This window comes from Melanostigma gelatinosum, assembly GCF_949748355.1.
Source record: "Melanostigma gelatinosum genome assembly, chromosome: 8".
NCBI classification, from domain to species: domain Eukaryota; kingdom Metazoa; phylum Chordata; class Actinopteri; order Perciformes; family Zoarcidae; genus Melanostigma; species Melanostigma gelatinosum.
Genome location: NC_136641.1, coordinates 2873641 through 2887754, shown reverse-complemented (window position 1 = coordinate 2887754; position 14114 = coordinate 2873641). Strand labels below are relative to the sequence as shown.

At 42.3% G+C, this 14114-nt stretch overlaps 1 protein-coding gene across 1 annotated transcript; it reads right to left on the bottom strand.

Moving 5' to 3' along the window:
• Positions 1 to 130: 130 nt before the first annotated feature.
• On the bottom strand, positions 131 to 5652 carry rpl10 (ribosomal protein L10). Its single transcript, XM_079274098.1, has 6 exons — positions 5530 to 5652; positions 3611 to 3669; positions 3054 to 3161; positions 1126 to 1264; positions 701 to 863; positions 131 to 342 (listed from the first exon to the last, which is right to left on the bottom strand). Exons 1-6 carry the CDS (start codon positions 5550 to 5552, stop codon positions 187 to 189), a joined length of 648 nt encoding a protein of 215 aa, XP_079130224.1. The 5' UTR covers positions 5553 to 5652; the 3' UTR covers positions 131 to 186.
• Positions 5653 to 14114: the final 8462 nt, after the last annotated feature.

Below are 14114 nucleotides of genomic sequence, written 5' to 3'. Positions count from 1 at the left end.
ACACAGTGGAACTACATGGAAGAGTACTAACCGAAGCAGCCAAATTGAGACTTAGCACAGAATTAGGAATGGTTGCCTAATGAAGGAACCCTGTGAAATAAATCTAAATGAAAGTCATCACCACCATCACTTTTGGAGTCAAACCCACTTTTATTGGTAGTCTGGTCACAGAAAGCCTGCAGCGCTCTACTTGGCGTGCAGGGCCTTCCAGCGGGTCAGAGGGCCTCTGCTGGGGATGTACTTCACCCCACAGCCGTCTGAGATCAGACGCTTCTCAGCCATCATCTCTTCAAACTCAGCGCCGTTGAACTTGGTGAAGCCGTATTTCTTGGAAATATGGATCTGAAGGTGAGAACAACGACAGAAGTCAGTTCAGACTTACAGTAAGTAAAGGTACAGCTGGGTTAAGTACAGATAAAGCTTGCGAAAGGCCCTTGAGAAGGACACACTAGTTTGTCTCAGTGGTCCCTTAAAGCACTCAGCACCTCCCAGCTGAGAACATACACAACCACAGAGTCACTGTCTGCAGCCATTGCACACCAGAACCGCACTGCAGCGAGACCAGTCGGCTTAATAAGCTGCAGAGCTGTGCCACGACACCACTCGGGATGCATGTCAACTCAGCAGATTTCTCCTCAACACAAGTGACAAAAAGACAAATATAACTGAGAGGCTCCAGTGTTGAGGCGTACTGGTTTACCTTCTGGCGTCCGGGGAACTTGAACTTGGCTCTGCGCAGAGCCTCCACCACGTGTTCCTTGTTCTGGGCCTTGGTGCGTACAGACATGATAACCTGACCAATGCGCACACGGGCTACTGTGCCCTGGGGTTTACCAAAAGCACCACGCATTCCAGTCTGGAGCCTGAGGATCAGAGAGAGATCAAAGCAAATATGATTAGGAATTCTATATGACGATTGCATAAGATGGCTGAAGAAAATCATCCTGTTTGGCTCACAAACCTTCAGTAAAGCTTCATCTTTCAATAACATCAGTCATCTGAACAGCTCGATACAACAATGCCTCTTGGCAAAGTGACTTAGTCATTCTAAATTCCCATTCATGACATATTTTGAAAGCTACACGGCCTCTATGTGATGATTTGGTTTGTGTCCATCAGACTCACCTATCAGCACCAGCACAGGACAACATTTTGTTGATGCGGATCACGTGGAAGGGATGCAGACGCATGCGGATGTGGAAACCATCCTTACCGCAGGTCTTCACCATGTACTTGTTGGCACAGATACGAGCAGCCTCCAGAGCTACAAGGGCGGGGGAGGAATAGAATCAAACAGACATTAGTGTCTCACCTTCAGCTTGTACTGAGAGCTTTTAGAAAGAACAGGTCCAGCTTTAGTGGATGATTAGCTGTTCTTGTGCACCTCTGAACTGGTCTCAGGTTCTTACAGTAAGGGGGTTGTCATTTCTAGAGCTGCAGGACCGATCAGTTGATTATGACGTGTATTGATTAGCATTAGATCAAAGTAAATTATAACGCAGTTCAGACTTACAGTAAGTAAAGCTACAGCTGGGTTAAGTAGACAGATAAAGCTTGTGAAAGGCCCTTGAGAAGGACACGCTAGTTTGTCTCAGTGGTCCCTTAAAGCACTCAGCACCTCCCAGCTGAGGACATACACAACCACAGAGTCACTGTCTGCAGCCATTGCACACCAGAACCGCACTGCAGCGAGACCAGTCGGCTTAATAAGCTGCAGAGCTGTGCCACGACACCACTCGGGATGCATGTCAACTCAGCAGATTTCTCCTCAACACAAGTGACAAAAAGACAAATATAACCGAGAGGCTTCAGTGTTGAGGCCATGTTCAAACGTAAACCAGTCAAATTTATATTGTATACAGTTCCTTGAAGATCATGTTTTCACAGCAAAACAGATGGTAAGCTTAAAATACATAATTCAAACTACTAATGCCAAGAATTTGTTTTCACCAAAATGTATACAAATAATAATTTATTTCCTAATCATTACAATTGAGTGTTTTCATGCAAATGACCACTAGAGGATAACTGTTGACTGCTTACATCAACTTTGGGAGAGTCATTTCTCAGTCTGGAGCCTTGCTGTCGTTTACAGTTCTTGGAAATATTTCTCCACCCAGTGTGTCCACAGGTGGATGAACAAACCCCAGCATGTTGACGACTGCATTACATCATGCTGAAGCCACAACTAACCCACCCCCCAACCTTCCTAATATAATATACAGATAAATGAATCTCCCAGTATCCAGACATTATGCATACACATGCCAAAACTTGCATAGTAATCTACACATGTACAAGTACACTGTAAATCTATGTATTTACACAGACTGCAGACAAACGTCTTAAAATGCATACCCACATGTGCACATGGATGTATATACCTACACATGCATTCATTTGCACAACAGAAAGCCCTGTATAAAAAGAAGCCTGCATGTACAAAACATTACATAGTTCACAGAACTATGTAAGATTAGGCAGAAGGGAAAATGAGATTTCAGTTTTTCTATCACGTAGAGACTTTAAGGTGTTTTCTGCTCAGGGTGAAGGTTTGGTGGTTATTAATGAGGTCACAAATCATCTAACAATAGCAATAATTAAAAGTGTAACAGTTCCCACTCTTTTCTAGAGAACTATTTCCAGTGAAGATCTAGCTGCTATGACAGACACTGATCATGTTCCTCTGTGGACACCTCATTAAACAGAACTGCAGTCTATGGCTACAACACATCTATGAAATCATCTCTTATGTGCTAAGAAATGATGACAAACTGATCATAGAATATTATAATAAAAACCACCACAGTTAGCAGCCAGCACCGACTTCTATTTACATCTGAAAGATAATGTAACTGACATTTTCAGAGTTCCAGCCACTGAAGTTGTGGTACCATCCATCCTGCATGTGCTACCATGTGGAGTTTTGTTCACAGCGTTTCCAAAACATAGAAGCCCATTCTAAAGACTCTTGTCCTCAATATAAACTCTTCAATGACAGCTTTTTTCACATATACTTCCATGTTTTTTGTCATGGCACTATGACTCCTTACCTTCAGAAGACAGCTGCTCGTACTCATCAGAGACCATGTGGCCACACAGGGGGAACTCATCTACCTTGGCCTTCTTCCTGCCCAAGTCGAAGATCCTGATCTTGGGATCTACACAAAGGAGAAACTATGCGTAAAAGCTTTGAAATGATGCACGACTTACATCACATGTAAGCAGGAGGCAGTGGATTATCCATTATCCCTTCTCTATGAATGGTAACATTTTGTCTCAGTGGTCCCTTAAAGCACTCAGCACCTCCCAGCTGAGGACATACACAACCACAGAGTCACTGTCTGCAGCCATTGCACACCAGAAACACACTGCAGCATAACTGGTCGGCTTAATAAGCTGCAGGGTTATCAATTACAGATTTTTGGAACATATAATTACTTAATCAAACTGGCCCTGTACCCTAAATCTAAGGCCCAACAAGGCAGCTGCAATTTCAAACATAAGACCTTGAAGAATTTACCAATTCAGCCAGTTTACAGGCTGTTGCACTGACTTCACAAATTTTCACAACAGCATTGATGTTGCGTAAAGTATGAAAACAGCTTACCAGGCACACCCCTGCAGAAGCGAGACTTGGGGTAGGGCTTGTTCTTGCAGTAACGGTAGCTATGGAGACAGAGTTAAATGTTACCATTTACCCAAACAAGTCAGACTTCAGCTACAACACTCGTTAATGGCATCTTTGTTTCAGTGTAAAGGTGCGTTCACACCAAACGCGCCGCAAATGATTCACGCCGCGTTTCGCCGGGGACATTTATAACATCATCCGGAGGAGCTCCGTGGATTTTATATCGAGCTGCATTCACTGCGTCCAGCAAGCCACACGTCGGCTGTTTACTACAGCTGTATGAACACAAAATAAACTGATTTGGCTGTGATTTAACGGCAATAAACCGACAAAAAGGGGATGCCGAAATAACTACGTAATGATGGCGATTTGTAAAAAGTCTTAATTCATGTTTTGTTAGTTCTCTCCGGCAAGACAAGCAAATCACTTTTAAAATACTAGTTTTCTCGATCGGTGCTAGGCTATGCTAACATAGTAGCAGCTCCAATAACACTCAAAAAAACATCGTAAATACAGCAGCGTCTTTTTCATAGTTTGTACCATATGGTTTACACACATTTATACACATAGTTTGGTCCGGTCTCTATTGATATGAGGTATCGTAGAGCTCTGGGTGAACAGACGGCTACAGTATTTGTTTCCTGATTCGACAGGACGTCACTGATGACAGGGAGAGCATCTCAACGCTAATAGGCTATTGTGCTGCAGCGGCACGCCATTATTTTTCGGCGGAGTTGAACAATTTCAACTCCCTCGTTTGGCGATTGACGTGAATTCGCATCACTCCAGTCTCATCGCGTCTGTGCATAGACTTTGTATGTAATCTACGCACGCAAATAATATGCAGCGCGTTTGGTGTGAACGCACCTTTAGAGTGACCCTACTCTCTCTGTGGCCTGGAAATGGATCGCAACTCTAGTTGCATTTTCAGTAATTACATACAACAGCTGGCTACTATAAGTGTTAGCAAATATTACGAACAGGAGAAAACCAAGCATTAGCTAGGGACCATTTACAGCTGAGGATTAATGCACAACTACAGCTGAGTATTTCCAGCAGCAGGACAGAATGTGGAGTTGAGAAATATAAACTAGTTTGTTCATGAACAATGGAGCTTCTTTGATACGGAGGAATAAGATACATCAGGCTATGAATTTACACACTCCTTGTTAGAAGGATACAGTCAGTTGGTTTTGGCTTTCTCACGGCAACAACTGAGAATATCAACTTCCTTACGAATAATTAACAACAATGCACTAGGAAATATATTTTCAGGTTGCAAAGGGCCCATTAAGTCAACATCAGTCCAGTAATCGCTCACATGCTGTACATTTACAATACATTATTAAGGAAAGTGTATAATTGTTTTACAGGGTGTTTGGACCAATAGAAGCCCCGAAGAGATTACAGAGACCCCGTATATAACAAACCACTTAGTTTAAGGTGACTGTCGACCGGCTGTTAACGATAACAGTTAATGCTACTATTAACTCAAAGGTAAAACCCCAAACCACAATGCCATTGAGAGCTTTGCGAATGGAGATGTGGTATATAACATGTATTTAAATAAACGTATTTTTAGTGGCTAGGTTTAAGCTTTTGTGTGCTAGCGCTAGCTTCATGCTAAATGACGTTAGCTCAAGTCGCTTTAAACAAGCTGAAGTTAGCGCGTAGTATACGTTGAAATGACTGGCATTGTGGATACAGACGTGTTAAGAGCAAAACATACGATGTAGCGAACATGTTTTCCAATACTACAACGACACAACAGTCTAGGTTCGTCGTCAATGCTAGTCGGAATGTTAGCACCGTGCACATGGTGCGAGCCGGAGCCGCTGCCATTTTCTTCGAGTGGACTAAACCGGCCCTGTTCTGAAATGATGTAGGACACAACTTACCAGCGGGCTGGTCGGCGGCCCATGGTTGCGATCTATAAATGAACACAATATGTATTATTTGGTTGAATCGACGCCGATATTTCTTTAATATAACTTTAAATGAGTCTATTTTACGGAGAGCCAAATAAAACACGCTACCACACGTACTCACCTAATGGAGGAAAGGAAGCGGAGACAACTTCCGCATCGTCATATGGAGAAGCATTGCCTGAAAATATATTTTATATATCATTCACGTATTATTTTTGTTTCAGCAGGTATTTTGGTGGTATTAAAGTGTTTGTTTAACAACTACATTTAAACATATATTATTATTATATTCATTTAATGCCAATCTACAAATCTCAGCTGAATGCTGGGAAGTGTAGTTGTATACGACAGCCGGGTTTCTACCTTACATCCACCGTAACCTGAAATTTGAGCTGTGTTTGCTTTACACTAGAAAATGTAGACCAACTGATTAATTATTTGTTGAAACAAACTGATAAACAGATCAACAGATTCATGTAAAATATTCTAAAATATTTTTGTATTTAACCGTTTTCGGCATAACTCCATAAGTGAATGAGGCCTGTCACAAAATGCAAAATTTGCCATCTCCTTTCGTACAGATATTTTGACCGTCACTAACACAGGCGTAATTTATAACATTAATTAGAGTTGTGTTCCAAGTCCAAGTTTCCAGTGGTGGAAAGCAACATATTACATTTTTGAGGTACTTGTACTTCAGCCTACTGCTAATGACGCCTAATATTAACTTCAGATAAACTTTGGATTTTATCTTTGCATACACACAGAACTGTGGATTTGTCCTCCATCTCCGACACTAGAAGCACATTAGTGGGCGGTATATGAACAGGAGAAGGAGGATTATAATCAGCAGAAAACCCTGATTCAATGCACATCTGAGTATGGTTTTAAGACAGACAGAGGGACAGATACATGTCTCCATGTCCTGGTGGAGAAGGCTTAAAACCACAGTCTCATCAGTGAGTTGTGGTGAAACCACACGACTTTGTGGGACCTCTGTGTTGCTGTTTGATCTCTGACAGCTTCCCCTGCTGTGTCCCATCAGGTTAAAAAGAATAAACCCATCGAATCAGACTAGTGTTAACACTCACATCCTTCAGCTCCTCTAAAAACAGATGAACGCTGAACTTTAATCAACAAATAAAATGAAAGCTTCGGCTTGTGTTTTTAAAACGCATAGGTGCTTTGTAGAAACTAATGCACTCTACCAAATGGCCTCTAGATGTCACTATTGCACCATATAATAGATACAGTCCCCACCTCTCTTTGCCCTACTTTGCTAATACCTAAAAAGGAACAATGAGCTCATATCTAAACTCTTGATAATGCAGAACAAATGTTGTTCTCTTGCTGGGGAATGTGAGGAATCCTGACCTTGTTCAGACATCCGCTCCCACATCACTCAGCATACCAAGGTTTGTGAAACATCATTGAGGCCCCGGGAGGATTATGAGGGTTGTTTGTGTGTCTAATAAGTCCTCACACCTCTTTGAATTAAGTTTGTGAAAGACGCAGCTGTTCCCGCACACTTTTACATCTGGAAATGGACCTGCATGATTAAAGGCATTTAATCTACAAGTCTACAAATGAATAAATGATATCCTTGTGCAAACACAGTCAGTTCACCTCAGCCCTGATTAGGAAGTGGCACTGCACTGCCACTCCTTGGTGAGTGACAGAGCGGATATCTCAGTCAGGATAAGCCTCTGAACTGTGACTGGGATCTCTATATGTGAAGATCATCTATCAGCTCTGCTCCTCCTCCCTATCTTGTCCAGTCCTTCCCTTCAGCCTGAATCTCCTCCAGACGTCTCTGTGTCTAAGCTAAACCTCACTGAAGGGCAAGGATGACAGTGGGACGATGGAAAGGGAGCAAGGACCAAAAATGGGCCTGCAGCATGTGCCTGTTTCTGGTGACCAATGGCACATGCACGCACATACACACACACACACACACAGACATTAACACACACACACATTGCAACAGAAATAGCCTGTTTTTCCAGACAAGAGCTAAAAGCAGGACTATTCTCCCATTTAGATCCAGGACTGCACTCACACGTGTAAATCGTTTGTTTCCTTCACTAACACACACGAACAAGGTGATAAATCATGTGTTTTGACATTTTGGGAAATGCACTTATCCGCCTTTTGCCGAAAGTTAAATGAGAGGATCAATACTTCTATCGTGTCTGTAAGCTAAATACTAAGCTAACCAGGAGCCTGTTAGCTTAGTTTAGCATGAAGACTTGAAATACAGAAAAACGTTGTCTCCTCACAAACACTACACATTGGCAACACAAGACGTTTTTAGGCCCCTGTATGGTTCTGGATGTTTTGAGTTTAAAATGTTTTCAATGATTTAATATCATCTCAAGCGACTTCGGCGCTGCTGTTGAGAACCAGCGCATTAATGAGCAAAAAGACCTAAAGTACAAAACATTGGACCTCATGCAAGAACCATGAATAACAGATTGGGTTTTAAGTAGCTTGTACGAGTGATTCAGGAGAACTTGCCACATTCACCACTTTTCTCGTATTTTGAGTTTTCTCTGAGGTACAAACACAATTTACCTGTCATGTGACATTAGTAGTAGTCGCATTGCTTGCTATTGCCGATACCATTACTGCTTTTGTTATCATTGTTATTCTACTATATCCACTTCAGCTGTTATTACTAGTGGTCATCATTTTTCCATCATTATTCTGCTTACTACTCTCATTATATGAATTATTTATTCATATGCATTGAATGTGTTGTAACTCTGTTATGTTGTTCATTCTGTATACAATATCGGATACAATATCAACATGAACATCTTAAATTATGTTTATCTTTTTCATACTGACCCATTTCTTCTTCATGTCAGTGACAGTAGGACCCTCAGGTGACAGCATTACCAGAACCTCCTTATTTGTCCTCATCCTTGTGTTTAGTAGGTCCCTTAATTCTGATGATGACGCTGTTGAAAATGATAGATTTTCTTTTATGGATCTCTGAGAGCAGGACATCACTATAGAGTGGTCTCGTGTGACGTCACAGTTTTAGCTGTCGGCCATGTTGGAGTACACACAAAGCCACTGGCATGCACGGCTGAGTCGCATAACCTATCGGTGGTGAACTTTTGTGCTGTCTTTGGTTGTGGCAGCAGAGCTGATAGAGACAAGAAATCATTCTTTGGTTTGCCAGCGGTCATTACACATCAAGGAAATGACACGAAGGAGCTATCCAAGCGACGTCGCGAGAAATGGCTGTCACGCATCTCTCGAGATATAAAGGAATGGAATTTGGCGTACACTAGAGTATGTGCGGATCACTTTATAAGTGCTCAGTGATTTTATTTACTAATTCGTTTGTGAAAAGTATTTAATAAAGGAAATATAAATTAAACTTGGACATGAGAAGGTTACCGAAGCTTCATCGGCCCGTGACAGCAGTCGGTACCAGAGACGTGTCGAGCGTGTACAACAGGCGAAACACAGAGATGCAGCCTCAGCATTGCTTGATATGAGTTTAACGTCGGAAAATATATATATATATATATATATATATGTGTGTGTGTGTGTGTGTGGGGGGGGGGGGGGGGGGATGAAGTTAGGGGTTAGTTTAAAGTGAATTCCTACACACACGCACACAATGACATGCATGTACAATGTACACAAACACACGTGTCTGTTTGCACTGAGTAAACATTGAATATTGCTAAATATCTGACCGGATCCAAATTACCAATAACCTTCAATTTGGCCAGGTAGTGAACCTTTGATGCACTATCCAGTGATTCAAAGTATGGTATTTTCGCTGCACTTCCTTGTTTACTCGCCGCCATGTAGGATCTGTATGTACTCCAACATGGCGGACAGACCTCGTAACTAAGGAGATCGTGACGTCAGCGAGACCACTCTATTGTCGTCTCCCTTTATAAGATCATCCAAATGTCTGATAAGTATGCAGATTAGTGACTCTAGACGTGTAGAATACATGTGGAAGGTTGAGAAGAACAAACACACTTCATGGTGACAATGACCCTGATGGTTAAAACAATGTCTTCTGTTTGGTGTATTCATGCTGCTCTCTTGACAACCTAAGAGAAATACAACAAATTATCAACAGTGAATTGCTCATACTGCCACAACCGCACCCCCACGCAAACACACACTAACCCCACTGACCAGTGTGACTGATGAGGGCGTGGTGCTTAACACCCTGTGTGCTGCTCTGAAAACGGAAGTGTGTTTGGGAGGTGCATGTTATCTCTGTGAGTGTGTAGAGGCAAAACATTTAGGGCTGCATGAACACAGTGAAAGAGAGTGCATGGACAGATGGGTGGGGGTCATAAAGTACTCCTCACACATTTACAGTATATATATATATATATATATATATATATATACTGTATATCTGTATATCTGTATGCTCGTGTCTCCACATATAGAAATGAAAAGAAATGAAATTGTGATCAGCTACAGCAAAGTATTCTCTGTTTGGAATTGGGCAATAGACTGTGGCCAGGTTTGGTCTCTGTTTACATTTCACTCAGTATCGTCTCCGCTCTTAACAGCCCAGCTTCTTAGTTACCGTACACACCTCTAACAGCTTCAGGGCAGCGTGTGGATTCCTTTCAAAGTTGTTTTAATGACATTTCTTTCAAAATAAGTCCTTTCAAAATGCAATAGGTCTAATACAGGAATGAAATAGTCATGGTACATGATTATAGCGACTTCTCCAGGGCTGTTGGCCAATGTTGGCTGTGATCCCGCCATGGCCCTGCTGACACCCACTGCTAATACCATTTATATTATTAGTCAATTACTATTTATATTACCAATACCATGAACTAAAATTGAACTGTTAGCCGTGGGGATGCGTCCTTATTATTTGCCGAGGGAATTGTCATCCGTCATTGTTGCTGTGTACGTCCCTCCATCAGCTGACGCTGAGGCAGCAGTGGACATCATCCACTCCACTGTGTCTTGACTGCAGATTCAACACCCTGGTGCATTACTGGCGACTTTAACCACACCACTCTGGATAAAGCTCTGCCAACTTTCCCCCAGCCGAGCCAATGATATCTATGTCTTTTAGTACATTCAATAAAGTCCAGTACTGCTACTGATGACGTATGTTGACGACCCCACACGGAACAATACAACTCTGGACCTTCTGTATGCTAATACCAAGGATGCATACTGCCCTTCCCCCCTTGATAGGTCTGACCACAACCTGGCCCTGTTGACACCAAAGTACGTTCCTCTGGTGCAGAGGCAGCCTGTAACCACAAGCACTGTGAGGAGGTGGTCACAGGAGGCTAATGAGGCCCTGCAGGACTGCTTTAAGTCAATGGACTGGGATGTGCTGACCACATGGGGAGAACATCAACAGCATGACAGACTGCATCACAGAATACATGAACTTCTGTGAACAAACCACCATTCCATCCCGGACTGTACGCTGCTTCCCTAACAACAAGCCATGCATCACCAGTGACCTGAAGCTCTTGTCTCAAATCCTTATTGTTGTGACTTGAACGATAGATCTAGAGTATTGGATTTTTATTATTGTCATTCACTGTCCTGCTGCCACAAATGTTCAATAGAGCACCAACCATGGAGTAATCCGCCGATATAAATGTGTCCAAAACCCAGAAATGAGTCAGCATGTTTGCATTTCCAGTTCCCTCCTCTCAATGTCAATGTTTCTTTGAATGTGTTCCTGGTTAGATTCCTGAAATAAAGGTTGTGGCTAACGAGAGCTTTAGAGATAAAAAAAAAAAAAAAGAAAAGAAGAAGATCAGCTGTTTGAGGAAATGACTGAGCCTTTTGTAATGAAACTATATTAGTGAGGTGTTTTTAAAGATGTACTTCTTCAGTGGGAACCAATGGGCTTGAGATGGGAGAGTTGGGAAGTATTAAGAGACGGGTTAACACAGTTTTGGTTTTGGTCTTTTTGTAGGATTTGTTGACAATAGGAAAAATAGAGAATAATGTCAGCCTTATCACTACTGCCACAAGCCCAGGCCTGAACTCTCGATCGCACAGCGTGGGAGCATGTGGATGTTGTATGATGTTAAGCACTTTTAATGCCTTTCATACCAATTTAAATGTTTTTTTCCCATTATTTAAAGCAGGAGAAGCACAGAATTAGCTGATCATTAAGTCACAAGACAGGATCTGGAGGATGGAGGATGGCACACGGCTCTCTCTGTTGGAGCTGCGGCATGTCTTGTGCAACAAGTGGATATTTTTTGCTGAGGTGGCATTTGATGCCCATATCGTTGATGAGGAAGTGAAAATGATGCGTTGCCAGGGAGACCATGGCCACGGAAAATATAAGCAAGTGAGTCTGGCTTATTCCTTCTTGCTGTTCTGTTTGTTCTCTGAGTTTCCTGCACATCACATCACATCATGGGGGTCCACCAGGTTTACAGTAAACATGAAACAACCCGAAAAAGACTTCTGGGAAAAACATCTGCCTTGGTGTGCTTACTTGTAGATTTAGCAGTGTTCAAAGTAAACTGTAGATAGGAAGCTTGTCTAAGAACCCAACCATGTCTTCAGAAATCTGTTGAGACGTGTCCGGCCCCCAGTCCCGGTTTCAATTTGGTGCTTTCAAGTGTCGCCAAAGCAAAGACAGGGGAAGGAGGGGGAACAAAAGACGGTAAAGACAAAGACACGAAATCACCTTCAATGTATAAAAAATATATTATGTATAATTATGTATTGTATCTTAAATCACATGCAGTACTTTGATCTCACTGTCTGCCTGTCTCTCTCCCTCTCTGCAGGTCGTGTCTCTGCAGGTCTGTGCGTCAGGCTCAACTGCCTCAGTAATGAGATCATATGATGTCATGCAGTTCACGCAGGAGCAGCCCTCCCATCAGTCTGGCTGGACCCTGTGTGTGTGTGTGTGTGTGTGTGTGTGTGTGTGTGTGTGTGTGCGTGTGTGTGTGTGTGTGTGTGTGTGAGTATAAATAGAGGTTATGGCTCTCACAGGATATCAACCAGCTACAGTATTAATTGTCAATCTCATCAATCTCGAGGGAAACATATTTTCTTTCTTTTTTCTTTAATCACGTGGTGAACATTGTAAATTGAAACAAAACAAAAACACAACAATACCGCTCAGTTATGTTTAGTAAAAACATCATGGTTTGGCTTAAGATTAGTACGTTCATTATGTTACTAAAGTTGTAGAAATAAGTCAATAATGACTTTTACTTTCACACATGAACAGCGGCGTCGTTGGTGAAAGACCTGTTTGTTTGACCTCCACCTTACCACAACAACAACAAAACATAATTCAGGAGGAAAATGTTTTCCTCAAAATGTTAGACAGTACAGTTTTGTTGTATGAGGATGTCATTTCTGAGGCTGACTTGAGGCACAGCAGTGCTTTGATCTGAATTCTAATGTCAGCGTGCGAATATGCGCACAATAACAATGCGAACATGCAGCTTTTTAATATTAAGGTTACACTAAACACAAAGTACAGTTGGTGAGAATGGCATTAGTTTTGCAGGTATTTGGTCACACACCAAAGTATTGGACACACTAACGTTATGACCTGATAATGGCACCAAAGTTATTACGAGTGTAAGAATGTCTGAATGTTTTTCATGGCAACTCATCCAACATTAGACGGAAAACTACAAATGTTATCTTTATGGTGGCGCAACAGGAAAAGGCAGGGAGTCACCAGCATGATTCATCCTCCAGGGACCATGAATGACAATTCATAGTCTTGAATCCACTCGTTTTTTAGTAAGTGGTGGACCAACCAACCGACAGACAGACATTACCATCCATAGAGCCATGCTGCTAACATGGCTAACAGATGACTCAGAAAGCAGAAGGAACAGAGGGAACAAGCAGAGGAGAGGATTGGGTGAGGAAGCATAGGGGTGAGGTGACGAGCCAAAAAGACAGATCGCACGGGTCAACTAGTCCACTAGCAAAACACCTTTTTTTCTTTTCTCTCTGCCCTGCCCTCTTTTTCCTCTACTAGAGAACACACACACAGACACACATGCAGACATTATTTTCTATGCATCTTGCTGTAACACGCGCTCACAGTCGTCTGGGGTGACATCACTATTTGTTTCCTTTAACATCTGTTTCCAGTGGATTCAGTCCAGATGCAGGTGAAGACGACAGCCGTCACCTAATATGCAAGAGCAGATGACTGACAGAGAGAAAATGGGATTCCAGAAATACACACACACACACACACACACACACAGCAAATTAGTCCCACAGGTGTGATGTGTTCATGAGTGTGTGTGCGGTACCTGTGTTTTTTCTACAGCGGCGATGTAATGCTTATAATTCACACAGTGTCACCTGAGTGAGCAAGAGCAGCCTCTCAGACACACACACACACACACACACACACACACACACACACACACACACACACACACACACACACACACACAAGCATTCACAGGTAACTGATAAGTCAGTGAGCGAGTGGGGTCATGATGATGTCATGATGACAGTCTCTGAAACACTACTTTGTCTGATCCCTATGACATCATCATGACCCCGCTAACTCA